The sequence below is a fragment of the Phyllobates terribilis genome, unplaced genomic scaffold (assembly GCF_046119375.1).
Source record: "Phyllobates terribilis strain yellow unplaced genomic scaffold, ASM4611937v1 Scaffold_2__4_contigs__length_985480577, whole genome shotgun sequence".
Lineage (NCBI taxonomy): Eukaryota > Metazoa > Chordata > Amphibia > Anura > Dendrobatidae > Phyllobates > Phyllobates terribilis.
Window position 1 is genome coordinate 919361192 of NW_027362762.1, and position 27393 is coordinate 919388584.

Sequence of the window (27393 nt, forward strand, 5' to 3'; positions counted from 1 at the left end):
AAGGGATTTTCCACTACTATTTCTCACCGCTTTCATTTGACCATAAATTTGAGTGGAATTGAATTCAAATTTTAAAACAGTCAAATTTGCAAAAATACTGAATTTTTTTTTAATACACGGATTAAGCAAACTGGTGCCTATCGGATGCCTCTCTGTTCCCCATCCGGACCTCGCCGCATCTTCTGATCTCTGCACATGCACATAAGGTGGCGGTGCACGTCGTGATGTCATAACCTTCTGCACAAAACCCTCTCGGGCCGTATCACAGCCGGAAGTCCTGGCTGAGCGTGACAAGCTATCATCAGAAGATGCAGCGAGGACCCGACGGGGGATGGTGAGGCGCGGAGGGGCCGGAGAGGTGAGCGGTTAAATGAGTACAAGTGTTTTTTTTTTTATAGTTTTTTACATATTACATTTATTATTCTCTGCAGAGTAAAAATAAGGGACAGTAAATTGGCAGAGTATAACTTCTCTACAAATCAAATTTCCCGAAAAACTCGACGCAAACAGGCAAATTTGACTTTTTCTACTTCGCTCATCTTTAATCCTAATTCTTCTTAACAATCACTTTTCTAATATTCTTTCATTACCTTTGAAGCTTCCATGAGCGCATCTCTGTGTGAGTGGTGTAACCCTTCGTTGTCATGCAGGCACTGCTTCCTCTCATCTGGCCTCCAGAATTGGAGGAAATGAGAAGAGCTCCTCTCCGATATGGACGAAGCTGCCTTTCAGTGATTGACAGGGTGTCCAATCTCGCATGCTCTGATCGTGGTCATCACTCTCCTCTGCACTGATGTTGCAGAGGAGAGTGATGACCGTGACAGCTGACGGAAACAGCACTCGGCAGTATCTATGCAGAGGAGAGTGAAGTCTGGGATCAGTGCATACAAACTCGGACACCTTGTCAATCATTCAAAGTCAGCTCCGCTCCCATTAGTGACGTGCTCCTCTCATTTCCTCCGATGCTGGTGCCCAGATCAGAAGTAAAAAAGAGGAAGAAGTCCCTGCATGACAACAAAGGGTTACGTGACCCACACAGAAATGTGCCCTTAGGAGAAGCAAAGTAATAAAGGTATATTAGGAAAGTGATTGTTAAGAAACGTTAGGACACATGAAAGTGGGTTAAATAGTAGCGGGAAAACCACTTTCACATAACTCTGCAAGAAAGTAAAGTTTACGCTGGATAATGCAGCAGCCCCAACACTTAAGATTCAGACAAAGATGGTGGCGACTCTTTCTTTTGCATCTTAAACATCAATAGGGAAAATCATATTCATGTCAGCAGATTTTTTTTTCCCATTCCAAATTCATACTTAAAACCTACCGTTCACCAAGAAACCTATTTTGACTTCTCTTATCTCCACACGATCCGTATAATCCAAAATCACTAAGACTTTTCACTTCCTTCCTTTAGTCTCCATTAGTGACTACATTCCCTCTCACCTTGTCTACTTTCTTAACAAAATCTTTAACTTCTCTCTTTTTCTCTTCTTTTAAAACATGCCGTTGTAACCTAATTACTTAAAAAAGCAAAATACTAATAATAATAACAAATATCTTGACCTGTCCTGTTCTGCTCATTATTTCTAAAACACCAAAGTTTTCAGGTCAGAAAATGGTTATAAAGCGCTTTGAAGAGTTGCAAAATTTAGGATTGGAGTTGTGCAAAAATTTTGAGACTTTTGGCATTTTCACGCAAATTTCGGGCAGGTGGGGCTGGAGAGGACCTGAGGTAGTACGAGACAAGGCTATACCCACCAGTCAAATTCAGCAAAGGTACCAATGCTACTTACTCTAGAAATGCTACTCTAGTCCCTGACCAGAGCAGCATTACTGTGGAGGCACAGGACACTAAAGAGATGAGCAAGATTCATTAAGTGGAATGTGATCCTTAATGACTTCAGTGCATCGTACTCTAGAGGGTCCTTTATTAAGACTGGTGGGCACAACACCAGTCTTAATGAATCGCCCCCTTGGTTTACGCTCTGCTAACGGTCTTCTTCACCCTTTACAATCTGGTTTCTACACTTTACACTCTACAGAAGGTGCGTGCTGCCCTACACTGACCAACATTAGTCTTGCACACAAAGTCAGCACCCATCTGCAATGTAGACAAGCAAGTGGAGCTGCATATAGAGCCAGTAAGGTTGGCTATTTCCATATATAACAAGCCAGATCTTAAAAGGAAGCCATCAGAAAATGACTTATCACGTTTTTGTGTTACACGTGTTTTTTATTTAACTTTTTTTTTTTTTACTTTATTTTATTTATTTTATAAATTAGAAATCTTGCCATTTTCACACTGGCTACTGGGGCTTTTTTACTCTCATATTTCCTGTCTTTTCAGGAAAAGTTTTTAGCAGCCTTCATATTATTAAAAGCAGGAATATAATGATAGGTCACTACTCACTACACACTAATAACACAGGATCCACCAATCACAGTAGGCGATATTACAGCACCCCTTGTTCCCTCTCCTTTCATAATGACCTTTGCACTTGCTCATTAGACAATTTAATATGGTCATGGTCTGACCATTGTAGCTATGTACATATGTTGTTTCCTGAAACAACAGGAAGTTAGAATCTAAAAAGAAACAATGGCCAGTGTGAAAATTACAAGAGTTTTACTTCTCCTATTTGTAACATGTAAAAAAGATAAATATTTCCCCAAATTTAAAGAAAGTGCATTTAACACAAAAACCATATTTAAACAATAGTTCATTTTCTGATAACTTCCCTTTAACAACAGCAGTCTCGACCCAGAATTGATGAAGTGTTGAGTGATGTACTGACTTGGGATGGGCGGACCCGTGGAAATTGAGGTTCGTCCAAACTTTAGTCCAGAATTAGGTTCTGGCACCAGAATTGTACGCTAACTTGAACCAAAACCCCATAAAAAAAACTTTGGAGCTGGAAAATCACTCATCTCTAGTCCTGACAGGAAAATCACAAAATTTCTCCACTCTATTGATCTAAAAGGGATTGTCCGATGAAAAAAAAAAATTGTTCAAATCGTTGGAGGCTGGACCAATTGACAGAAAAAGGGAATTTTATCCCAGTTACAATGGAGGGGCAGTGTGCATGCTTGACTGTCCCTTTATTAATTACCTATGGGGCTGTTGAGCACCGGGCTCGGTTTTTCCAGCAGCCCCGTAATGAATGGAGTGGTGGTCGGGCATCCAAGCCGGTGCTACATTCTGTAAGGAGGGTAACAGTTCCCCAATAGGGATAAAAACTCCTTGTTATGCCGATCAGTGCAAGTACCAACTGTTGGACCCCCACCGGCCATGAAGCTATATCACCTATCCCGAGGATAGATAAGAACTTGTTTTCACCAGACAACTCTTAAAAATATTGCTCTCCTGGTTATCTTCCTACTTCACTGACTGCTGTTTCGTTGTTATATTTGTGGACCATGGCACTGACTCATCAGTGTTTTCACCAGAAATCTCAAGGCTGCTGAAAAATATTACTTTTGGTGTTTTCACGCCATTTTCAAAGTGGGTGTACCTGAGGCAAAATGGGGGCATGACTCCACAGTTCGTCTAATTCATGACGAGCTGTGGAGTTTCTTATGCCAGTAATCTTACTCCAGTCCTTGGTATGGAAGTGCCTCTTAAAGAATTTGGAGCATCTGACGGCATCACGAATTGAGGCCTATGTCTTCTCTTTCTGTTAATTTCAGGGTTCCTCAGGACTCATAAGTCACCTCTTCTCTTTGGTACACATCCCTTGGACAAGCTATTGGCAAATTTGGCTTTCAGTACCATGTTTGCTCTGCTGCAGGCTCAGACTAGCCCACAGGGAGTCCCCTTGAGAAAGGCAATAGCGCCGAAACGTGCGTCGGGGAAGCACGCATCGTGCAGGCTCTCCGTCTCCCACCTAGGTAATTATGCATGACCTTTTGATTATGTGAGGATAGGGATGTTTACCCCTGGGACATGGCTATTTATAATATATATTGATGTTTCGCCATGGTGTCCCTTCATATTTGCTAGAGTCTCCTAAGCATATGATAATGGGGAGTATGGTAGTTGTGAGACGAGATTCCTGCATTTCTTATGCTGCCTGCCTGTTTTTACTTATGTTTTAACGATTTGTATGTTGATTTTTCAATACACATTTTTTATACACATTTTTCACATTATGGCCATGTGATCTTTGTTTTCTGCTTCGGCACTCCTTTAGGAGAATCCTTTAGGAGAATCCCCTGGTAGGCCCCTATACAGGAGTAAGCCAATTAACCCTCAACATGAGCTGTAGTTTGCCCAAAACATTTGATTCATTATCTTCAGACAAAAGCAACATCTCATCATTCATCCAATCAACCCAGTGTAGTATTATATAGAAGCAGAAGGAAAGCTGTGAGGAAGGGCAACCTAATATTTTCATATAGCTGAACAGTGGGCCCCCAGAGTCCATGTTACTGGTGTACCCTGGTCACCCCAGTCCAGCACTGCTCTGATGTATATACATTTTCTCATGACATTAACTCCGCACTACTGCAAAATACCAGTGACTGTCCACTGTCTCTAACATCATATCCTCTATGGGAAACAACTAAACTACTAACCATGATATTTCCCTATTTGGTTCTACCACAGGGGTCTCAAACACGCGGCTTGAGGTCCTGAGGCTCCGTTGTGCGGCTCTTAGGCCCCTGAGACAATCACAGCCAATGAGCCAGGGACCACTGACTTCAGCGCTTCAACTAAATGTGCTTCCTCGTGTATGTAAAGAGCAGCAGAATGGGGGACATTGTTACAAGAAGGGGACAAGGATGGGGAGATTTCAATAAGATTGGACCAGGATGGGAACATTATTACAGGGCAGGGACCATTATTACAAGCTTGGGGACATTATTACAGGATAATGAACCCAATTACAGGATGGGGGATATTATTACAGGCTAAGGGACATTATTACAGTACAGGGACCATTATGACAGGACGAGGACCCTTTATTACCGGACAGGGGACATTATTACAAGCTTGGGGATATTACTACAAGACAGAATATTGTCCCCAATTACAGGATTGGTGACATTATTAGAGGGTTGGGGACCATTATTACAGGGTAGGGGATATTACTACAAGACAGGGGACACTATTACAGGATGGGGACATTATTACAGGACAGGGGACATTATTACAAGCTTGGCGAAATTACTACAAGACAGGGGACACTATTACAGGCTGATGGACATTATTACAGGCTGATGGACATTGCTACAAGACAGGGGACACTATTACAGAGTGAAGGACAGTATTACAGGCTGACAGACATTATCATAGGCTGGGGAATATTATTGCAGGATTGGGGACATTATTACAGGATGGGAGCCAGAATTACTATATGGGGCTAATTGAAAAATTATATTACTTTATGGGGCCGATTGGGGACAAAAAAAAGGAAAACTTTAAAAAAAAAAAAAAAAAAAAAAAGGAAAATAAAGAATGAAAAAATAATGGAATAATGTTAGGTCATCAAAAATGTTCTTTTATGTAAAAATTTAAGTAAAAAAAGAGAAGCCCTGTGTCATAACACATATGATAAACACCACTAAAAAGAAGAAAAGACATACCCCCCAAAAAGATGATGATCAAAAAGTAATATATAAAAATAATGGTATCACTGAAAAAGCAATCTTCTCCTGCAAGGAACGCGGCCCTTCATATTCAGATTTTTTCTGTGTGTGGCCCCTTTACCCAGCTCAGTTTGAGACCCCTGTTCTACCATAATGTTAAGGTCGAATGCTCACTGTCTTGGGGTTGTGTTTGACAACCTCCTTGTACACTCAGATCACTTTCACCTCAAAAATCCACCATTTTTAGTGCTGTAGAAGCAGCAAAAATTCTGCTACAATAATTAATAAAAAAATTAATCAGAGTAACTCACTTCTAATCGGTCTTCATCTTACTAAACTCTTTCCTCTCCAATCCATCCTGAATGCAGCTGCCGGACTCCTATTTCTATCCAGCTCTACACCGATGCCTCCGCCCTGTGCCAGCCATTGCACTGGTTTCCCATTCACTACAGATTTAAATTTAAACATTCAAATGTTATTTCAATGATTGAAAACTAAAGTCTTCCATACTTTAACCTCCCTTCCATACCCATGACTTTTCTTGCGCTGCATCTGTTCTCTGGAATGCACCACCCAAGGTAAATCAGAGTCATTCTCAAAAACAAACAAAAAAAACACTTTTAAATGTGATCTTAAAACACATCTTTTAGACAAGCCTATCACATATCATAAAATGACTACTGTTCATTATCTTTTCACAACTTGATCCCTTCATTCAGCATTATCCCTGATATTCTATATCTCTCACATATAAATACTAGCTGGTGATTGGCTCTGACAGCTTTATTTGTACTGACTTTTTTTAATCACTTTTGCAACTTGAATAAGGTTGGATCCTAGCGTCCACCTACCGCAGTTCTGCTGAACCAAGCGTGCACTCCACCGGGGACACATGGGTCTTGCTAAGGAACTAGCCCATTTTTCATACCTCTATACAGGAATGAATTGATATCTTTTGCAAGTCAGTCTTTATGCAAAAAAAAAAATCAGAAACAGTCTACAAAGCTTGTTACACATATTGCCAAGCACAGCATATAAAAACACAGCACAGCATGCATGCATGCCCCTGATATATTATTGCACTTGCAAAATAAAACGTGTGACAAAATTAATGAGCTGCTCGCTGTTCATTTAACAACCCGGAATAAAATACATTGCAAGCAGTCAAACTCCAATAACTACATTCAATAACGAGGATATAACTCATATTAGGTATGTGAAGGCTCGGGGCTGGGGATATATTGAAGGACGGCGTAACCCCCATCTCTGGTTTGCTTATCTACTTTAGCACAGCAGTTTCCAGGATTAAAGGATCAATATTTTATTGCAGACTAAACCAAGGGCTCTTGTTACTAAGAAACGCTAATTAGCCGCATAGTGAATTAAAAATTACTTGGATTAGAAGACGGTTAAGAACTGTAATGAATGTATTTTGCTGTAATGAGGAGCTGGTGAATAATGAACTCATGCCGGGTGTTATTCCAGGGCAAGGCGAGAGTGTTCTGCGCAGGGCACCATACAGTGTTCTCTATGGGCAGAACGCACCGACACTGCCGCTATGACCCGAGTCCCACATAGAGATAAATGGATGTTCATGAGTGCATTCAGGTAACCTGTAGTTCTCCACTTGTTAAGGATCGACATAACTTGTTCAGCTTTTCGTTTCACACCAGCCGGAACAGTCAACCTCTCAAGAAAATAAAGTCTTTTTATACTTTTAAAAAGAAATCTCATTTCACAGCTTAAACCTAAGTGAACTATGGAGTAACTTCACTTCTGCCGAGATCATATGAGCTCAGTGACCAAATCTGCAGAAGCAATTCATTGTGGGTCCATACACATAAAGTAGGTCTACGGCCGCTTCATTAGAGACAACCATTTAGTAGAGCGTTGGACCATATTTGGCCTTCAGAACTGCAGTAATTCTTGGCATCGGTTCCATTAGAAGTTGAAATAGTTTTGTAGGAACACTGGCTCACGCAAAAAGGATAAATTCTCACAATTACATGGAAATAAGGACATGGGACTCAGCAGCCCGTACTATCTCGTTCTTGGGGGAAGCAAGAACTGGTCGTCATGCTCCCGGAACCAATCCATGACTATACGAGCCTTGTGGCATGGTGCACGGTCCTTCTGCTGTAGGGTAAAGAGATGCCATGAAGGGATGGACTTGGTAGAGCAAATGTCCACCCAAAGGCATCAGAGGATCCAGGGTGTGCCAAGAAAACATATACCACCATCACCTGCCTGAACTGTGGACACCCGATAGTAAGCGTTCATCAATTCATTCTGCTTCCCCAAATTCTGATGTTCTCATCCGCATGGCACAACCGAAATCTGGATTCATCGGACCATGCAATGTTTCTCCACTGCTCAGTGATACATATTTTGCTCTGAAGCCCATTGGAGTCTTTCCTTCCGGTTTTTCTTACCAATGGCTCTCGCACTGTTAAATTAGACGTGGCTCCGTCAAGTATCCAAATCAGCTCTATTAGGGTATGTTCCTACATGGCAAATCCACTGAGGAATGTCCAAAGTAGAAAATCTGAAATGGTTAAAACTCCTGTAGATTGTGTTGCAGAAATGCTGAGGTTTTTCAGCTTTATTAACCCATTGCATTTCACGTGGACATGACGACGTATTCAAATCTGTATCTCCTGTTAGTTTCCACAGTGGATTTTTCGCTGCATTGCAGGAGTGAGATTTAGTAAAGCTACTATTGTAATACGGAGAGGACTTTCTATCTGGAAAAATTAGATATAACCTTTGTTGTTTATCTGATCTTGTGTGCACATACCCTAATGGCTCGACCTCTGAAAGGGCAAGCATATAATAAATGTGAATAACATGTGACCAGAAGACTCTTCTAGACTCCTCTTTGGCATTAGGTGACAATCCTGAGAGAACACGTCGATACCTCCCAAACAGGATCAACAGTGAAGAGTTAATAACCACATTGCAAAAAAAACTGCACAAGTGATGAATGGCAAAGTTGTATCTGACACTAGATGACAAGACTAAAAAAGACATTTACATATGCTGTGCATCAGAACAAGGTGTTGAATGAACACACGAACTCCACTTCGTTTACATATTCTGATCAAAAAGCGTAAGCACCATCCAACCACGGCAAGGTGACCTCCTCTGGATGGAATACTAAAGGCATGTAGGTCCTTATTTGTAGTTTGCATTTGGTGTGTGGCCCCCTCATCCACCCATCTTTCCCAACAAGGTTTAATAACGAGTTAAGCCTGGTTCCTATCTCCTCCCTATTTCATTTTAGTCTTGGGCACATGGAGAGGCGAGTCAGTTCGGGAACATTCATGCGAGGTCACCTTGATGTGGTTGGATGGCTTTTAACGCTTTTTGCTCAAAAAATGTTAACCAAGTACATTATGTTTTTAACAAGTGAAACAATGGTGGAGTTTATGTATTAATCGCAGACTGTGTATTTATGTGTTTCTATATATTGGCCACATAAGGTATTTGTGCCCCTGTACATTAATATAATACTAAAGATGTGCAGGCTCTTTTTTGTGTTTTTGAGATTTAGAAGTCAAGTCATTTTACAAGCTTGATCTTCAGGGCTATTACCACCTTGTGAAATACAGAAAACATTACGGAGGTGACTCATGAAAACTGACTGACTAAACTGAGAGGTCAACCGGTACACCGTGCTCAGGTCAGGCGAACAGATGCTTCAGGGGCAGACGACTCACAAGACCACAGCCTGGCTCTCGCGTTTGGAGGACGGCCAGAACATTACCATTCACAGATCTCTGCAAACAAAACGGAATTCCCCCAGTAGCATCATCCTCTGTTATATGGAGAAAGCCAAAATAGGAACCATAAGGCGCGGCAGCTGCTAATGCAAAAGTGTTACAGAATAGCTATTAATGGAGACCTGACAGCCCAGGGATTAGTACATTGTGTGTGCTTTGTATACAGCATGTGAATGTGATACAGGAGGAGGCCCACACTGCTAAGAAGTAAGCAGATGCCGCAGAGACACGCAAGGACTACAATGTAACCTGCGCAGTGGCCGGGTCCAACCAAATCAGGACGTCTAAAGGAGTTTTACAGCTCCTTAGTCCTCTCCATACATCATGGGAGCCAGCAGTAATATACAGCAGATCTCCGGCTGCAACAGCCGTGATCAGAGATAGTTCTGACCCCAGTTGTTTAACAGGTTATCACCAGCATCATTACTGGTTATAACTGCAGTGCTTGGAAAATGAAGCAACTTTGCGATTTAGCCGGATTCACAATTCCTCTCTGTTCTTATGAGCAAAGGAATTTTTAATTTAATTGTTTTCTGCTTGACGCAAAGGTTACCGACCAGTGCCTCAGGGGTGGACAAATACATGCAGAGCTTACCAGATTATTATCATCCGAAAGTTAATTTATTTCAGTTCTTCAATACAAAAAGTGAAACTCATGTATTATATAGAGTCATTACAAACAGAGTGATCCATTTCAAGTGTTTATTTCTGTTAATGTTGATGTTTTCATTGGCTGTAAGCCATAATCACGAAAGTAATTATCTCAGTAAACTAAAATAATTAACAAAAAACACCTGCAAAGGCTTCCTAAAGTGTTTAAAAAGGTCCCTTAGTCTGTTTCAGTAGGCTCCACGATTATGGGGAAGACTGTTGACTTGACAGATGTCCAGAAGGCAGTCATTGACACACTCCACAAGGTCCCAGAGTTCCAAGTTTCATTTGGAAATCAAGGTCCCAGAGTCTGGAGGAAGAGTGGAGAGGCCACAATCCAAGCTGCTTGAGGTCTAGTGTGAAGTTTCCACAATCAGTGATGGTTTGGGGAGCCATGTCATCTCCTGGTGTAGGTCCACTGTGTTTTATCAAGACCAAAGTCAGTGCAGTCGTCTTCCCGGAAATTTTAGAGCACTTCATGCTTCCCTCTGCCGACAAGCTTTTTGGAGATGGAAATGTCATTCTCCAGCAGGACTTGGCACCTGTCCACACTGCCAAAAGTACCAATACCTGGATTAAAAACAACAGTATCACTGTGCTTGATTGGCAGCAAACTCGCCTGACCTTAACCCCATAGAGAATCTATTATAGAGAATCTATGGGGTATTGTCAAGAGGAAGATGAGAGACACCAGACCCAACAATGTAGACGAGCTGAAGGCTGCTATCAAAGCAACCTGGGCTTCCATAACACCTCAGCAGGGCCACAGGCTGATCGCCTCCATGCCACATTGCCGCATTGATGCAGTAAGTGATGCAAAAGGAGCCCTGACCAAGTATTGAGTGCATTTACTGAACATACATTTCAGTAGGCCAACATTTCGGATTTTAAAAACATTTTTCAAGCTGGTGTTATAAAGTATTCTAATTTACTGAGATAATGACTTTTGTTTTTTCATTGGCTGTAAGCCATAATCATCAACATTAACAGAAATAAAACACGTGAAATAGATCACTCTGTGTGTAATGACTCTATATAATATAGGAGTTTCACTTTTTGTATTGAAGAACTGGAATAAATTAACTTTTTGATGATATTCTAATTTTGTGAGATGCACCTGAATATCCACAGTGGGGAAAAAAAGTATTTGATACACTGCCGATTTTGCAAGTTTTCCCACCTACAAAGAATGGAGAGGTCTGTAATTTTTATCGTAGGTACACTTCACCTGTGAGAGACAGAATCTAAAAGTGAAATCTAGAAAATCACATTGTTTGTACAATAAGTATTCGATCACCTACCAACCAGCAAGAATTCTGGCTCCCACAGACCTGTTAGTTTTTCTTTAAGAATCCCTCCTACTCTGCACTCATTACCTGTATTAATTGTACCTGTTTGAGTGTGTGGACTGGTGTCTTTTATACAGGTAACGAGTTCAGTCAATCACACTCCAACCTCTCCACCATGGCCAAGGCCAAAGAGCTGCCTAAGGACACCAGGGACAAAACTGTACACCTGCACAAGGATGGGATGGGCTACAGGACAATACGCAAGCAGCCTGGTGAGAAGGCAACAACTGTTGGCACAATTATTAGAAAATGACAGTCAATCTTCATCTGTCTGGGGCTCCATGCAAGACCTCGCCTCATGGAGGATTTTGAGAAAGATCAGGAATCAGCCCAGAACTACACTGGATGACCTGGTCAATGATCTCAAGAGAGCTGGGACCACGGTCTCAAACATTACCGTTAGTAACACACTACGCCATCATGGATTAAAATCCTGCAGGGCACGCAAGGTCCCCCTGCTCACGCCAGCACATGTCCAGGCCCTTTTGGAGTTCACCAATGACCATCTGGTTGATCTAGAGGAGACATGGGAGGTCATGTGGTCACATGAGACCAACATAGAAGTTTTTGGTATCAACTCCACTCCCCGTGTTTTAGAGGAAAAAGAAGGAGGAGTACAACCCCAAGAACACTGTCCCAACTGTGAAGCATGGTGGCGGAAACAAAATACCAATCAAATACTTATTTCATGCAATAAAGTGCAATTTAATTAATTAAAAATCATACAATGTGATTTTATGGTTTTTAATTTTAGATTCTGTCTCTCACAGGTGAAGTGTACCTACGATAAAAATTTCAGACCTCTATTCTTTGTAGGTGGGAAAACTTGCAAAATCGGCAGTGTATCAAATACTTATTTTCCCCACTGTATATACACACACATTATATGTACGCAAGCGCATATTTTTGGAACTGCGCCTCCCCCAAAAAGTGGAAATAAGTAATCAAAAAGTATTTGTACTATTATGATATAAATGAAACTTACAGTTTGCACTGCTAAAAAAAATGAAACAAAAAAAAAATAAATCCAGTAATGGCAGTAATGATAAGGGGTTAAGCTTTATGTAGAGGTAGAGGTACCTCCCCCTAGAGGTAGCTGCAAGGTAATGCTATGCTGTGTGTGTTAGGAAGCAGTTCGGTGCGGGATCCCCTGTGGGTCTGCCACAACCCATGACTGACAATGTAACACATAACTACAAAGAATCAGGAACAAGTACATTACAAAAAACCTGAGTCTTAAAGGAAAGGGATTTATTTCAAGCTAAAAAAAAAAGAAACAGAGAAAAATAAAAAAGGGCATTAATATCTGAATTATACAGCAGCGTCCGTCTCCGGCTCTTGGTTCTGCCTCTCTGTGACCTGTGGGAAAGGAGACATAATCGTAAACATTAGCAAGTAAAATGAAAAAGTTGTCATTCTATATTCACACCATGAACTATATGACGGAGCTTCCTGCCAAAGAAAGTGTATGGGAGCGGAGGGGACACAAGAGACTGATATTCAGTTAAGTGTAACACAAAATTGGCACACATGGTAATGTGCTGAACACCCCGGCCGCCAGCCCAATTAGCGAGCTACGTGCTCCAGCCGCACTCCCAATATCTTCTCCTTAGTGGCAAATGATGAGCTCTTCAGTACGGAGCGACACAAGCCTGTACTCAGGACATAGGGGGAACAGAGGAAGATCGAAAGCCGTGATGGACAGCAGGAAGGCCCAAAGGTTTCATAGAGACGACATCAAGGGGGGTTCACACCTACCCTCCGCACATGCCAGCAACTTATGTAGGTTAAATTACCATGATAGGTTCATAATATTTTGGAAGAAAGTGGGGGGGTGCGTCTTATAGTCCGAATGAATTATATTGTTGCTGTGGATGGTGAGGGCTGTGGGGAGACCGGCAGCGGAGCGGGTCACAGGAGGCAGGAGCCGCCTGCTGTAGCCTACACTATGCCTGCTGCTAAATAAAATTAATATTCACTGCTATCCATGCCCATGGGCATGTGGAGCACTGAATATTCATTCTCCTTATTAGTGTGCACAGTGTCAGCAGCAGCCGCGGCTCCTGCAGCGGCTCGGCGGTCACGTGTGCCCGCTATTAAAGAGCATGGCATGAATATGCACTCATCTCCACACCCATGGGAGTGGAGAGGAGTGAAAATTCATGCATTTCATAACGGGCACAAGCGATCGCCAAGCATCGGCAGGAGCCAGCAGCTGCGGTTACAGTGTGCCCATATTAAGGAGAATGAATAGTCACTGCTCCCCAAGTCCATAGCCCCGGCGTGAGGAGCAGTGACTATTCCGGCAGATCATCTCACCGTGTTAGGGCACATGGCAGTGACATCATGCGCTGCTCACACACTGAGATCAGCTGCTGGCAGCAGAACAGGATGCAGCACTGGAGTAGAGGGAAGGAAGGTGAGTAGAATTGTTTATTTTTTGTGTACAGCGTGATGAGGGGTACCATGCACACCAGGATGGGGATGAGGGGTGCCATGCACGCCAGGATGGGGATGAGGGGTGCCATGCACGCCAGGATGGGGATGAGGGGAGCCATGCATGCCAGGGTGGGGATGAGGGGAGCCATGCATGCCAGGATGGGGATGAGGGGTACCATGCATGCCAGGATGGGGATGAGGGGTACCATGCATGCCAGGATGGGGATGAGGGGTGCCATGCATACCAGGATGGGGACCACGTATAACAGGAAGGGGTGCCATTAATACAGAATTGGGGGACATTACCCATATAACAGTGTTAGCAGCAGAACCCCTCCCCCATAATAGTGCATCATGACTCCTTTTTTTTTGCTTAAATTTTTTTCTATTTTCCTCCTCTAAAACCTAAGTGCGTCTTATGGTCTGGTGAGTCTTATCGTCCGAAAAATACGGCAAGTACTGTGATTGCCGGATTCATGGCACTGCTGCACATATTATATGAAGAAAAGTATAAGACATGTCTTAATTAATTCAAATATTTCATTCAGTCCCTTTGCCCCCAGTGTATAACGTCCGGCTCCCATTGCCCCCAGTGTATAAAATCCGGCCACCTCGCCCGCTCCCCCTCCCCCCCAGTGTATAACATCCGGCCACCTTGCCCCTCATCTCCCCCGGTGTATAACATCCGGCCCCTCATCTCCCCCGGTGTATAACATCGGCACCTCATCTCCCCCGGTGTATAACATCGGCACCTCATCTCCCCCGGTGTATAACATCCGGCCCCTCATCTCCCTCGGTGTATAACATCCGGCCCCTCATCTCCCTCGGTGTATAACATCCGGCCCTCATCTCCCCCGGTGTATAACATCCGGCCCCTCATCTCCCCCGGTGTATAACATCGGCACCTCATCTCCCCCGGTGTATAACATCCGGCCCCTCATCTCCCCCGGTGTATAACATCCGGCCCCTCATCTCCCCCGGTGTATAACATCCGGCCCCTCATCTCCCCCGGTGTATAACATCCGGCCCCTCATCTCCCCCGGTGTATAACATCCGGCCCCTCATCTCCCCCGGTGTATAACATCCGGCCCCTCATCTCCCCCGGTGTATAACATCCGGCCCCTCATCTCCCCTGGTGTATAACATCCGGCCCCTCATCTCCCCCGGTGTATAACATCCGGCCCCTCATCTCCCCCGGTGTATAACATCCGGCCCCTCATCTCTCCCGATGTATAACATCCAGCCCCTCATTTCCCCCGGTGTGTAACATCCGGCCCCATCGCCCCCGGTGTGTAACATCCGGCCCCATCGCCCCCGGTGTGTAACATCCAGCCCCTCATCTCCCCCGGTGTATAACATCAGCACCTCAACTCCCCCGGTGTATAACATACGGCCTCCACGGTGTATAACATACGGACACCTCGAAGCACCCCCCCCCTCCCGGTGTGTAACAACTGGCCCCATCGCCCCCGGTGTATAACATCCAGCCCCATCGGTGTATAACATCTGGCCACCTTGGCCCCAACATATCTGATTATCCACCACAATTGGAACTTTCAAAAGGAACTTGAAAACCCTTCTCTTCAAGACAGCCTACAGCCTGCAATGACCACCTGCCACCTCACCACCAACGGAACTACCGAAACCTCCCAACCTACTGTCTCCTCGCCATTATCCTGTAGACAGGACCCTCTACTTTCTGCACCAGTCTGTCATTGTTAGTTGGTTTACTGCAGTTTATATCTGTATCTTGTATGTAACCCCTTCACGTGCCACACCATGGAATCAGTGGGCTTCTAAAAATAAATATTTTTTCTTTTGTGTTTATTGTGTATTTCAGCAAAGTTCTCAAAATAAATGCTAACCACAACCACCAGTGAGACAGAGGCAAAAAGAGTGTTCTTCTATCGGGTCCTTATACATTAGTAGAATAGCGAACAGAATGCTCTATTCTATCTTGAGAAGTTCCACAAAAAAAAAAAAAAATCCCAAACTTTGTTATGTTTTGGGGGCCTACGGGTGATGAATGTCACAGTATTGCGCCAGTTAAGCATACACTAAAGTTTATGAGCGCTTCATGATTGACCTGGGCCTTAGCACCAGAAGTACCATAGGCACGATCGGAGGACCGCTGGAGTAAGGAGTCAGTTGAAGGTTTAGGACAGGTAAGTAAAATGCAATATTTATTTTTTTGCTGTTTTGTTTCTTTTTTATACATTGCTCAAAAAAATAAAGGGACCACTCAAATAACACATCCTAGATCTGAATGAATGAAATATTCTCATTGGAGTACTTTGTTCTGTACAAAGTTGAATGTGCTGACAACAAAATCACACAAAAATCATCAATGGAAATCAAATTTATTAACCAATGGAGGCCTGGATTTGGAGTCACCTTAAAAAATGAAAGTGGAAAAACACACTACAGGCTGATCCAACTTTGATGTAATGTCCTTAAAACAAGTCAAAATGAGGCTCAGTATTGTGTGTGGCCTCCACGTGCCTGTATGACCTCCCTACAACGCCTGGGCATGCTCCTGATGAGGTTGCGGATGGTCTCCTGTGGGATCTCCTCCCAGACCTGGACTAAAGCATCCGCCAACTCCTGGACAGTCTGTGGTGCAACGTGACTTTGATGGATGGAGCGAGACATGATGTCCCAGATGTGCTCAATCTGATTCAGGTCTGGGGAACGGGCAGGCCAGTCCATAGCTTCAATGCCTTCATCTTGCAGGACCTGCTGACACACTCCAGCCACATGAGGTCTGGCATTGTCCTGCATTAGGAGGAACCCAGGGCCAACCGCACCAACATATGGTCTCACAAGGGGTCTGAGGATCTCATCTCGGTACCTAATGGCAGTCAGGCTACCTCTGGCGAGCACATGGAGGGCTGTGCGGCCCTCCAAAGAAATGCCACCCCACACCATTACTGACCCACTGCCAAACCGGTCATGCTGAAGGATGTTGCAGGCAGCAGATCATTCTCCACGGCGTCTCCAGACTCTGTCACGTCTGTCACATGTGCTCAGTGTGAACCTGCTTTCATCTGTGAAGAGCACAGGGCGCCAGTGGCGACTTTGCCAATCCTGGTGTTCTGTGGCAAATGCCAAGTGTCCTGCACGGCGTTTGGCTGTGAGCACAACCCCCATCTGTGGACGTCTGGCCCTCATACCACCCTCATGGAGTCGGTTTCTAACCATTTGTGCAGACACATGCACATTTATAGCCTGCTGGAGGTCATTTTGCAGGGCTCTGGCAGTGCTCCTCCTGTTCTTCCTTGCACAAAGGCAGAGGTAGCGGCCCTGCTGCTGGGTTGTTGCCCTCCTACGGCCCCCTCCACGTCTCCTGGTATACTGGCCTGTCTCCTGGTAGTGCCTCCAGCCTCTGGACACTACGCTGACAGACACAGCAAACCTTCTTGCCACAGCTCGCATGGATGTGCCATCCTGGATGAGCTGCACTACCTGAGCAACTTCTGTGGGTTGTAGAGTCCGTCTCATGCTACCAAGAGTGTGAAAGCACAACCAACATTCAAAAGTGACCAAAACATCAGCCAGAAAGCATTGGTACTGAGATGTGGTCTGTGGTCCCCACCTGCAGAACCACTCCTTTATTGCGGGTGTCTTGATAATTGCCAATAATTTCCATCTATTGTCTATTCCATTTGCACATCATGTGAAATTGATTGTCAATCAGTGTTGCTTCCTAAGTGGACAGTTTGATTTACTTGGAGTTATATTCTGTTGTTTAACTGTTCCCTTTATTTTTTTGGGCAGTGCATATTTTAACTCCTTTACTGCCCTCAAAAGAATCCAGCGAATGAAATGTAAAAAATCTGAGATATGGCAAGGTATAAAATATAGGTTAAACTGAGGTCAAAGACACGAGTGTAAATATAAGGCAGTTACACGTACTAAAGGCAGTCATAACGGTGGTCCCAGGGGGTGGTCAACCGCCTTCCTACAAACACCATGGGGGTTATGTAACTACTGACATTCTGCTCTGCGTCAGGATTAACAGAGCCCTAAGTTGGACGTATAGGATTAGAACAGCTTGAAAACTTTCTTAAAACAGCGCCACACTTGTCAACTGGTTAAGTCCGGTCTTACAGCTGAACCCCATTCACCTCAATAGGGCTGAAGTGCAATACCAAACACAACCACAAGGACGAGTGTGGTGAAGTGTATGAAAATGAAAAATAATTTTTTGATATTGGATTAATTGTAGGAGGAAAGAATGAGATGAATCATGTAACACTGTGTTTTAGAGTACGTGTGAGTGTACAGGCCTCCTCTTTATCCTCATGGTACGGATCATTCACATCAATACAATCAGCACGTTGTGGTGGGATCCATCACGTTACGCAACCATCGTATCGGATATGCATTTCTGTATGTGGTGCTGATATTCCATTCTGAATAAATCGAGACGTTTTGAAAATTTGGTTCCATTGTTCATCATTTGAATATTATTAACATGTCCCATCCATCCTGCGATTTCCATAACGCCACGAGTTTCCCTTCTTGGTGCTGTAGTTTTAATGTTGAGGAGTGTATTTCATACTATGTAATACTCAAATGGCCTCTTCAGAGAGGAAGAAGACTAGAACTCTAGCGCCACCTATTGGAAGCAGCGGCCTAGAGCCTCTCACCTAGCCAAATCAGATCTCATATTTTGCACTGATGAGAGGGCAACACCCCGAAACAATGTGTCTGCAAATTGAGATTCTGGTTTGGCTTTTATCGTTTCATATTGCAAGGCTAGTTAAAGAGTTGATATTGACTTTTAGGATCGCTGCTTCCAATAGGTAGCGCTAGAGTTCTAGTCCTCTCCCTCTCTTCAGAGACTATTTGCATATTTAAATTTCCCAGAGGAGCATGCATGGCTTATAAGTCTCCTCCCTCTGATATGCCAGGCTTGGCTTGTCACTCTCCACAAGGAGAAAACGTTACCGCCTAGACACTATGTAACAGAAATTGCAACAAATCAAGAACCCGTCCAAAAGCGGAGTTCCCTGCTCGGACTTTACAACTCAAAAATTCACTGTAAGTCCAACATCGGGGAATGAAAACGTAATATTTTTATTTATCAATTGGTTAAAAATCCATATTAGAAACAAATGTGTCTAGCTTACATGCTTAGAGCATTATCCGTGCTCTCACATACAGCACGTGTTCAAGTATAGGACATGACCGAGAATCCGTATGATAACCAGACATTGGCTGAACCAAAAGATGCCATAAATCCATTATGCTTTAAAAATAACAATGCAGCTCACACTCCATAGTGGTGCAGGATTTCTCACAAATTCAGACCTTAAGGAACACAAGTGTCAAGGTGGAAGATCCAGAAAGCCTCAAGTTTTATTAAGAGACTTGCTTGTGTCTCTCCCACGTGTTTTTTAACCATTTCAATGACATATGTGGCAAAAACTTTTAATTCTTCCCTGATGAAACTAAAAAGTGTCCTGCCGTATTTGAGACTGTTTAAAATTGGAAATATCATTAAACTGTTCCAAAATTCCTTTTTTTTCCCCTTAAGGGTGGGCCCTACAGCCCAGGTACAATAGCTGACACTCCGAGCATTCTTTGATAAATAAAGAGCAACTTTATATTTTGCCCCTGAGGAAGCCACTTGCTATGTGGTGATACGTATTGGGGCCATTTTCAATGCTCTGCCACCCTTTAGGGTTTTCGTTTATACTTACATTTCTGGCAACATCAATGAATTATAAAATGTCTGGAGACTCTGTGATTCCTCATTTTTAATTGCTTTTGATCTAATCAATACATTTATTGCTGATTCTTTTGGAGCTCCCCACTTTGTACGCACATCTTTATTCTTTTTTTTTTTTGTTTAATATTCTTTTAAAAGTATGTAATGTATTCATTTGATGTGCCTGGTTTCTTCTAATGTTTTGCTGCCATTAACCTGGGAATTGCCCCCTGATGAAGCAGGGCGAAACACACGGAGTGTAGGGACAGATGGTCTGACCATCATTTAGAGCAGCAATTACAATAATGAAGAAGAACTCATATTTGCATTTGCTATCACTAGGGCTACACTCCTGTCTGTACTCCATGCTTTAGTACCCTCGATGTAGTAATACCGTTATGCTGCATCACTCATTATGTGATGCAGCATATTTAACTGATCCCTCTGACCACATTAAATTGACCCCCCCGTCCTCATTTAATTGATCCCCGACCACCCCCCGTCCATATTAAAGTGATCCCCCTGACCACATTTAAATGATTGACCCCCCCAGCCCATAATTGAGTGATCCCCCTTGTCCTATTTAATAGATTCCCCTTGTCCACTTTTACTCATCCCCAGTCCCTATTTGCCTTATCCCCCACCATATTTAATTAACCCCTGTCCATAATTAATTGATTGATTCCCCAGACCACAATTAATTATTTCCCCAGTCCATATTTATTGATATTATTGATACTTATTGATCCCCAGTCCTTAGTTAATTGACCCACCGTCCATACCTATTTATTTGCTTTACCCCCCATCCTATTTAATTAAACCCCTGTCCATAATTAATTGATTGATTCCCTAGTCCACAATTAATTATTTCCCCAGTTCATACTTATTGATCCCAATCCATAGTTAATTGACACACCGTCCATACTTAATTAATCCACCCACTCAGCTGATCCCCCGTCCATACTTAATTGATACTTAATTGATCCCCCGTCCATACTTAACTGATCCCGCGCCGATATCTAATCGATACACTTGCACATCCCTAATTGATCCCCGTCCATACACCTATATATAAATAATTGTGTTTTGTACTTGTACATATATACTGACTGTATCCCCATATTTAGAATGACGTCCATGTTGGCCGGAGCCGTGCAGTGTACATCTTGCGCAATGTATGCATTCCCTGAGCTACCGCTCAGGGATCCATACTGCTGCGAGAGATGTGAGCATATCGTGCACTTGGAAGCCCAAATCCTGGATCTAAGTGCTCAGATAGCGGTAGTGAGGAGCATCGACAACATGGAACGGAGTTTGCTGCTCACCGAGCAGACACTCAATGGGTCAACATTGGGGGTGGAGCTTAGTGGGGAAGCGCAGGCTGAACAGGCAGGGAGCTGGGTAACAGTTAGAAGGGATAGAGGGAAGAAGTATAGGAAGGCTGGTTCAGAACCGGCATTATTGGAGCACGACAGATCCTCTGACCGCCGGGGGAGTGTATGCTCCAGTAATGAGGGGGAGGGGGGAAGTGTAGGGCAGGCTAGACAGGTCCTGGTAGTGGGTGACTATTATTAGGGGGACAGACAGGGCAATCTGTCACAAAGACCGGGATCGCCGAACGGTGTGCTGCCTCCCTGGCGCTCGAGTCCGGCACATCGCGGATCGGGTTGACAGGTTACTGGGTGGGGCTGGCGAAGACCCAGCGGTCATGGTCCACATTGGCACCAATGACAAAGTGAGTGGTAGATGGAGGGTCCTTAAAAATGATTTCAGGGATCTAGGTAGGAAGCTTAGGGCAAGGACCTCCAAGGTAGTTTTCTCAGAAATACTACCAATCCCGCGAGCCAAACAGGAGCGCCAACGGGAGGTTAGGGAGGTGAATAAGTGGCTAAAGAGTTGGTGCAAGGCAGAAGGGTTTGGGTTCATGGAGAACTGGGCCGACTTCGCTGTCGGCTACAGGCTCTACCGTAGGGACGGGCTGCACCTCAATGGGGAGGGTGCAGCGGTGCTGGGGAAGAAGATGGCTAATAGGTTGGAGGAGTTTTTAAACTAGAGACGGGGGGGGGAAACCAAGGAAATAGGTGGGATGTGAGGCAAGCAAGGGGGAAGGGGAGAAGTGAATATAATGAGGGTGGAGAGGGGGGTGGGGATAGTACAGTTAGATCGTTAGAGAAGAATAGGATGCTAAATAACCCCAAAGTTTTATCTTGCATGCTGACCAACGCAAGAAGCCTGACCAATAAGGCGGATGAGCTGCAGGCGCTTATATCGGAGGAGAGGTATGACATCGTAGGTATAACAGAGACTTGGCTAGACGATAGCTACGACTGGGCGGTAAATTTAACAGATTATAGTTTATTTAGAAGGGACCGGAAACAGGGGAAAGGCGGAGGAGTCTGCTTATATGTAAAGTCATGTCTAAAGCCCAGACTAAGGGAAGATATAGGAGAGGGAGAAGAGGGTGTCGAGTCCATGTGGGTAGAGATAGAGGGGGCAAAAAATAATAATAAAATATTACTGGGGGTCTGCTATAAGCCACCCAATATAACAGAGGAGAATGAGAAACTGCTATTAGGACAAATAGACAAAGTAGCAAAACATAATGAGGTGATTGTAATGGGGGACTTCAACTACCCGGATATTGACTGGGAAACAGAAACCTGTAGATCGCAGAAAGGAAAAAGGTTCTTGACAAATATCAAGGATAATTATCTCTCCCAACTAGTGCAGGAACCAACGAGAGGGAAGGCCGTGTTGGACTTAATATTGACTAATAGGCCTGATAGAATAACTGAGGTACAGATAGGGGGGCACCTAGGTAATAGTGATCATAATATTATCAATTTCAAAATGCCCTTCAGTAGGGTTATCAATAAGGGAACAACTAAAACATTAAACTTTAGGAGGGCGAAGTTTGATCAGCTGAAAGAAAGCCTTCAACTTATTGACTGGGACAAAGTTCTTAATCAATGGAATACGAATAGTAAATGGGAAACCTTCAAAAGAATTCTGAATACTCAGTGCGAGAGGTATATACCGTATGGGAATAAAAGGGCCAGAAAAAAGAGGAAACCAATATGGTTGAATAAGAACGTAAAAGGGACGTTAAATAGCAAAAAAGAGGCATCCAAGAGATTAAAACAGGAAAACAGTAAGGAGGCACTAATGTGTTACAAGGAAAAAACGAGAACCTGCAAAAAACAAATAAAAATAGCTAAGGAGGAAACAGAGAGACGTATTGCTAGGGAAAGTAGATCAAATCCCAAACTGTTCTTTACGTATATAAATAGTAAAAGGATTAAATCGAATAATATTGGACCGATAAAAAGTGATGAAGGCAAAATCATAGAGAAAGATGAGGATAAAGCTAATCTATTAAATAATTTTTTTCGTCAACTTTCACAAAGGAAAAAGAACTAACAGGCGAAATGAGAAGTGACAAACTTAATCCTCCACTAAGTATGACAAATCTAACCCAAGCTGGGGTACAGAAACGCCTCAGTAACATTAAAATAAACAAATCACCAGGACCTGATGGCATACACCCACGGGTACTAAGGGAACTAAGTAATGTGATAGACAGACCCTTATATCTTATATTTAAGGACTCTGTTGAGACTGAGTCTGTGCCACTTGATTGGCGACAGGCGAATGTAGTGCCAATATTCAAAAAGGGAGCGAAAAGTGACGCCGGAAACTATCGGCCGGTGAGTCTGACGTCCGTTGTGGGCAAAATTTTTGAAAGCTTCATTAAAGAGGCAATTATGGAGCATCTTGATGCTAATAATCTTTTAATCCCGAACCAACATGGATTCATGAGGAATTGCTCCTGCCAAACAAACCTGATTGACTTCTACGAGGAGGTTAGCTCTCGAGTAGATCAGGGGGAACCAGTGGATGTCGTGTATCTCGACTTCTCAAAAGCGTTCGATAGCGTGCCACATAATAGGTTGGTATACAAAATGAGAATGATGGGGCTGGGGGAAAATGTCTGCAAGTGGGTAGCTAACTGGCTAAAGGATAGAAGGCAGAGGGTGGTTATAAATGGAATATACTCAGATTGGGTAAGCGTCACTAGTGGGGTACCACAGGGGTCTGTACTAGGCCCAATGTTATTTAATATCTTTATTAACGACATAGTCAACGGGATAAATAGTAAAATATCAATATTTGCAGATGACACAAAGTTATGTAAAACAATTAATACAAAAGAGGACAGTGCAGACCTACAGAGGGACTTGGATAAGCTGGGTAGGTGGAGCATTAAATGGCAAATGAGGTTTAACGAGGAGAAATGTAAGGTCATACATATGAGAAGGAAAAATGGAAGTCACCAGTACTCACTGAATGGGAAATCATTGGGGAATTCAGAGATGGAGAAGGACTTGGGCATCTTGATTGATAGCAAACTAAATTGGAGTGCCCAAAGTCAGGCGGCTGCTGTAAGGGCAAACAGGGTAATGGGATGTATCAGAAGAGGTATAGCTGCAAAGGATGAGAACATTGTTCTTCCACTGTACAAAGCACTGGTCAGACCACACTTGGAATACTGTGCTCAGTTATGGGCCCCAATATATAGAAAGGATATAAATGAGCTTGAAAAGGTACAAAGGAGGGCAACAAAATTAATAAAGGGAATGGAGGGACTGCAATACCCAGAGAGGTTGGCAAAACTAGGACTATTCAGCCTGGAAAAGAGAAGGTTGAGGGGGGACATAATAAATGTGTACAAATATGTTAGGGGACAGTATAGAGACCTTGCCCGGGATTTGTTCAAAAGGAGGGATATTACGGTAACAAGAGGGCACTCACTAAGACTGGAAGAGAAAAGGTTTCAGCACCAGCATAGGAAGGGGTTCTTTACGGTAAGAGCAGTGAGAATATGGATTTCACTGAGTGAGGAGACGGTAATGTCGGATTCACTAAACCAGTTCAAGCGGGGACTGGATGCATTTCTAGATACCAGGCAGATTTCAGCATATACTTAAAAATAAAATAAAATAGTAGGTTGATACAGGGATTTATTCTGACTGCTGGTTTCAGAGTCGGGAGGGAATTTTTCCTCAGGTGAAGATTGGCTAAATCATTTGGGGTTTTTGCCCTCCTCTGGATCAACTTTAGCAATTACAGAACTAACAGGTCGAACTTGATGGACGCAAGTCTTTATTCGGCTTTACTAACTATGTATATGTAACTATGTATGTTTAAAGTAGGCCAATTTTGTGTCCTATTTTGGGAGGCACCTTGTGTTTTGAATTATCCTTTTGTCCTCACTTCTTTATTCTGGTTGAGGTTTCTTATTCCTCCCTGAGCATCGTAGCATTATAAGGAGCACATCAGCCCACCGTAACGTGCATTACACCTCTACAATGTCACCAATGACACTCAGCCAACTGTGCGGCGTATCAGTAATGCATCTTACCAAGCGGATATATTTATGTAATTTTGCACATAGTATCATTTTTAGCAATAGAAAGTAAAATCACTGATCATAAATCCATCCAAGGTAATTAATGCAGAAATGGTGAAACGCAATGCCGGGTGACCAGGAATATGAAGCGCGTTGTGCAGGCCCGGAGCTCTCTCTCTCCTCTCCGCGGTGCATGTACAGCTGATGACAGGTCGCATTCGCCTCAATCAATTCTTGTTTACAGACACAGTGAAATTCAGACTCCTTGTCAATACGATTTCTGCCTCCCAGCTATTGTTCCCGCACTCTCCAGTCTGAAGAGCAACTTCAACAAACCTGAGAAAATCTCGGAGCGGATCATTGAGATGACTGGGAGTAAGCCGAGGCTGGAAATCCTCATTGTCCTTCATCGATATATGTCATGCACAGATTATACAGGGTCCATATCATTATAGTGCGGCTGCACTGGATGGGAACAGATATTTAGCTGGTGATCGCTTATCCAGGTCAGAGCCATCCAGTATAGGACGTGCCGCACAATAGCAGGCCATGCATTGCAGCTACGTGTGTAGGTGATTTCATAGGTTGTTAAGATCGACCATTTCCCATCTTCTCTGCAAGAGGCCGATCAACACTGCACAATGATGCAATCCTGGAGTGCACACACTATATGGGGTGCACATACTACATGTGCATTCAGTATAGCGGCAACAGTCACTAAAGCCAAAGGAGAACCCACTGCTACCTTAAAAAAAAAGTGCTACCTAGTGCTTATATGGCATTAAAGCGGTTATATAAAGTCATCTCCTATCCATAGGATAGGGGTAACTTCCCAATTGCTCAGGGTCCATCCATTGGGACTCTCACCGATCTCACCGTGCGAATGTAGTCATGGTGTCAACCATGCAAACCTTCGATCCACTCATTCTTAATGGGGTTGCCGGATACAGCCATATTCAGCATTTGGCCAATCTACGGCACACCGATAAGTATGCATAGAGTAGAGGCGCACATGATTGACCACCGCTCCATTCACATGAAGCTCTTCACATTCCTGGTTCTCAGGATGGGTGGGAGTCCCAGCGATCAGACCCCTGCTATCAGGAAGTTGACTCCTATTGTATGGAGAAGTTCCAAACTTGGTACACCCCATTTAAGCTAACTAGGAGTCCTCTATTACTACTGTCTGGCCCTGGGTGAAAAGCTGTGACATCACTAGGGGGTTTCTGTCAGTGACACCGCCATGACATCACTAGGGGGTTTCAGTCAGTGACATGTGGCGCCCAGTTGACCTTGGTACCACAGATCCTAGAAGTGTGCATTAATGGAATCCTCCACAAGATGCCCCCATAAGCATTCACACACCTCCACCTTCCACCTCAGACCACCAGAGGGAGCCCGTTAGGGATATAAATAGGGAAGGTGGAGCTAGGCAGTTCAGTCGAGTCTAGCAGTCAGTCTGGAGTGCACAGTGAGTGAAGAGCTGTGTGTGCGGAGAAGCACACGGGTAGCTGTTAAGGCAAGCTAGGCCTCCAGCGGTCCTGAAGCCCAGCTAGACTCAGGAGCTCAAGTAAGTGAGCCCAAGGCGCGCCGACGCCTGTAAGAGCGGTGAAGAGCGGCAAGCTGCCGTTAGTGTGAGTAGCCTAGTGAGGGCCCGAGCGCGGCCTAAGGCGAGTGGAAAGTGAGTAGCAGTGGGGGCAGAGGAGCTTACCCAGCTCACCTCGAAACATATACCGGACACCGGGTCCGAGCTTACCGGGATCTCTACGACCCAGTAAGGCATAACCGGAATCCCTGGAGAACTACAGGTCCCAGGATCACCAGAGAGCTGATACGTAACAGAGCCAGGAGACACAGAGGCCCCGTAAGCTGGGAGCGTGCACTCCAAGAGAAGGCCCTACCACAACGTCAGCCGGTGCAGGACAGAGATAAAGTTAGGCTTAGCTTCAGGCAGGTCAGAAACTTACTACGCAGAGGCAAGAAGCAGGAGGCCCTACACCCGCTCATTGGGGAGGATCCTGATATGCACCCTTCACCCTACAGTGCTCCGGGATGTGCCTGAATTACCACCAGTAAAAGGTACTGGAGTGACTGTCGTGTCGGTCCCTGTTCTTGCTCTGACCCGGCTGGGTCTCGCCTGTCCTGCATCCCCCTCTCCATACACTGCCCTGAGGCCTAGCTCCACCTGTGGGGAGCTATACCATCGAGCTGCATTATCACCGGCCTCAGCGGACTGCCGCAGCGCTGGTGATTCTCAACAGAAACCACAGGTGGCGTCACGAACTTCCATAAAATTAACAAACCAAACCACCCTTTTAAAAGCTGACCCCAGGGTACGGGCCCGGGAGCCGACCACCGCAACATCCCCAAGGTCAGGCAAAAGGCCCGGGTACCGAGTCGTCCCCATCCCCCTGGGCGAGTCATCCTTCCCTGACGTCACGAACAGGATTCCGTGCC

General features: G+C 44.2%; 1 protein-coding gene across 1 annotated transcript in view; it reads right to left on the reverse strand.

The window, feature by feature from the left end:
• Nucleotides 1-12600: 12600 nt before the first annotated feature.
• Nucleotides 12601-27393, reverse strand: part of MRPL39 (mitochondrial ribosomal protein L39) — an 89737-nt gene continuing 74944 nt past the window's right edge. The window contains exon 10 of the mRNA XM_073670815.1: nucleotides 12601-12730. Within this exon, the coding sequence (XP_073526916.1) occupies nucleotides 12683-12730 (48 nt within the window). The 3' untranslated portion in view covers nucleotides 12601-12682. The remainder of the gene's footprint in view (nucleotides 12731-27393) is intronic.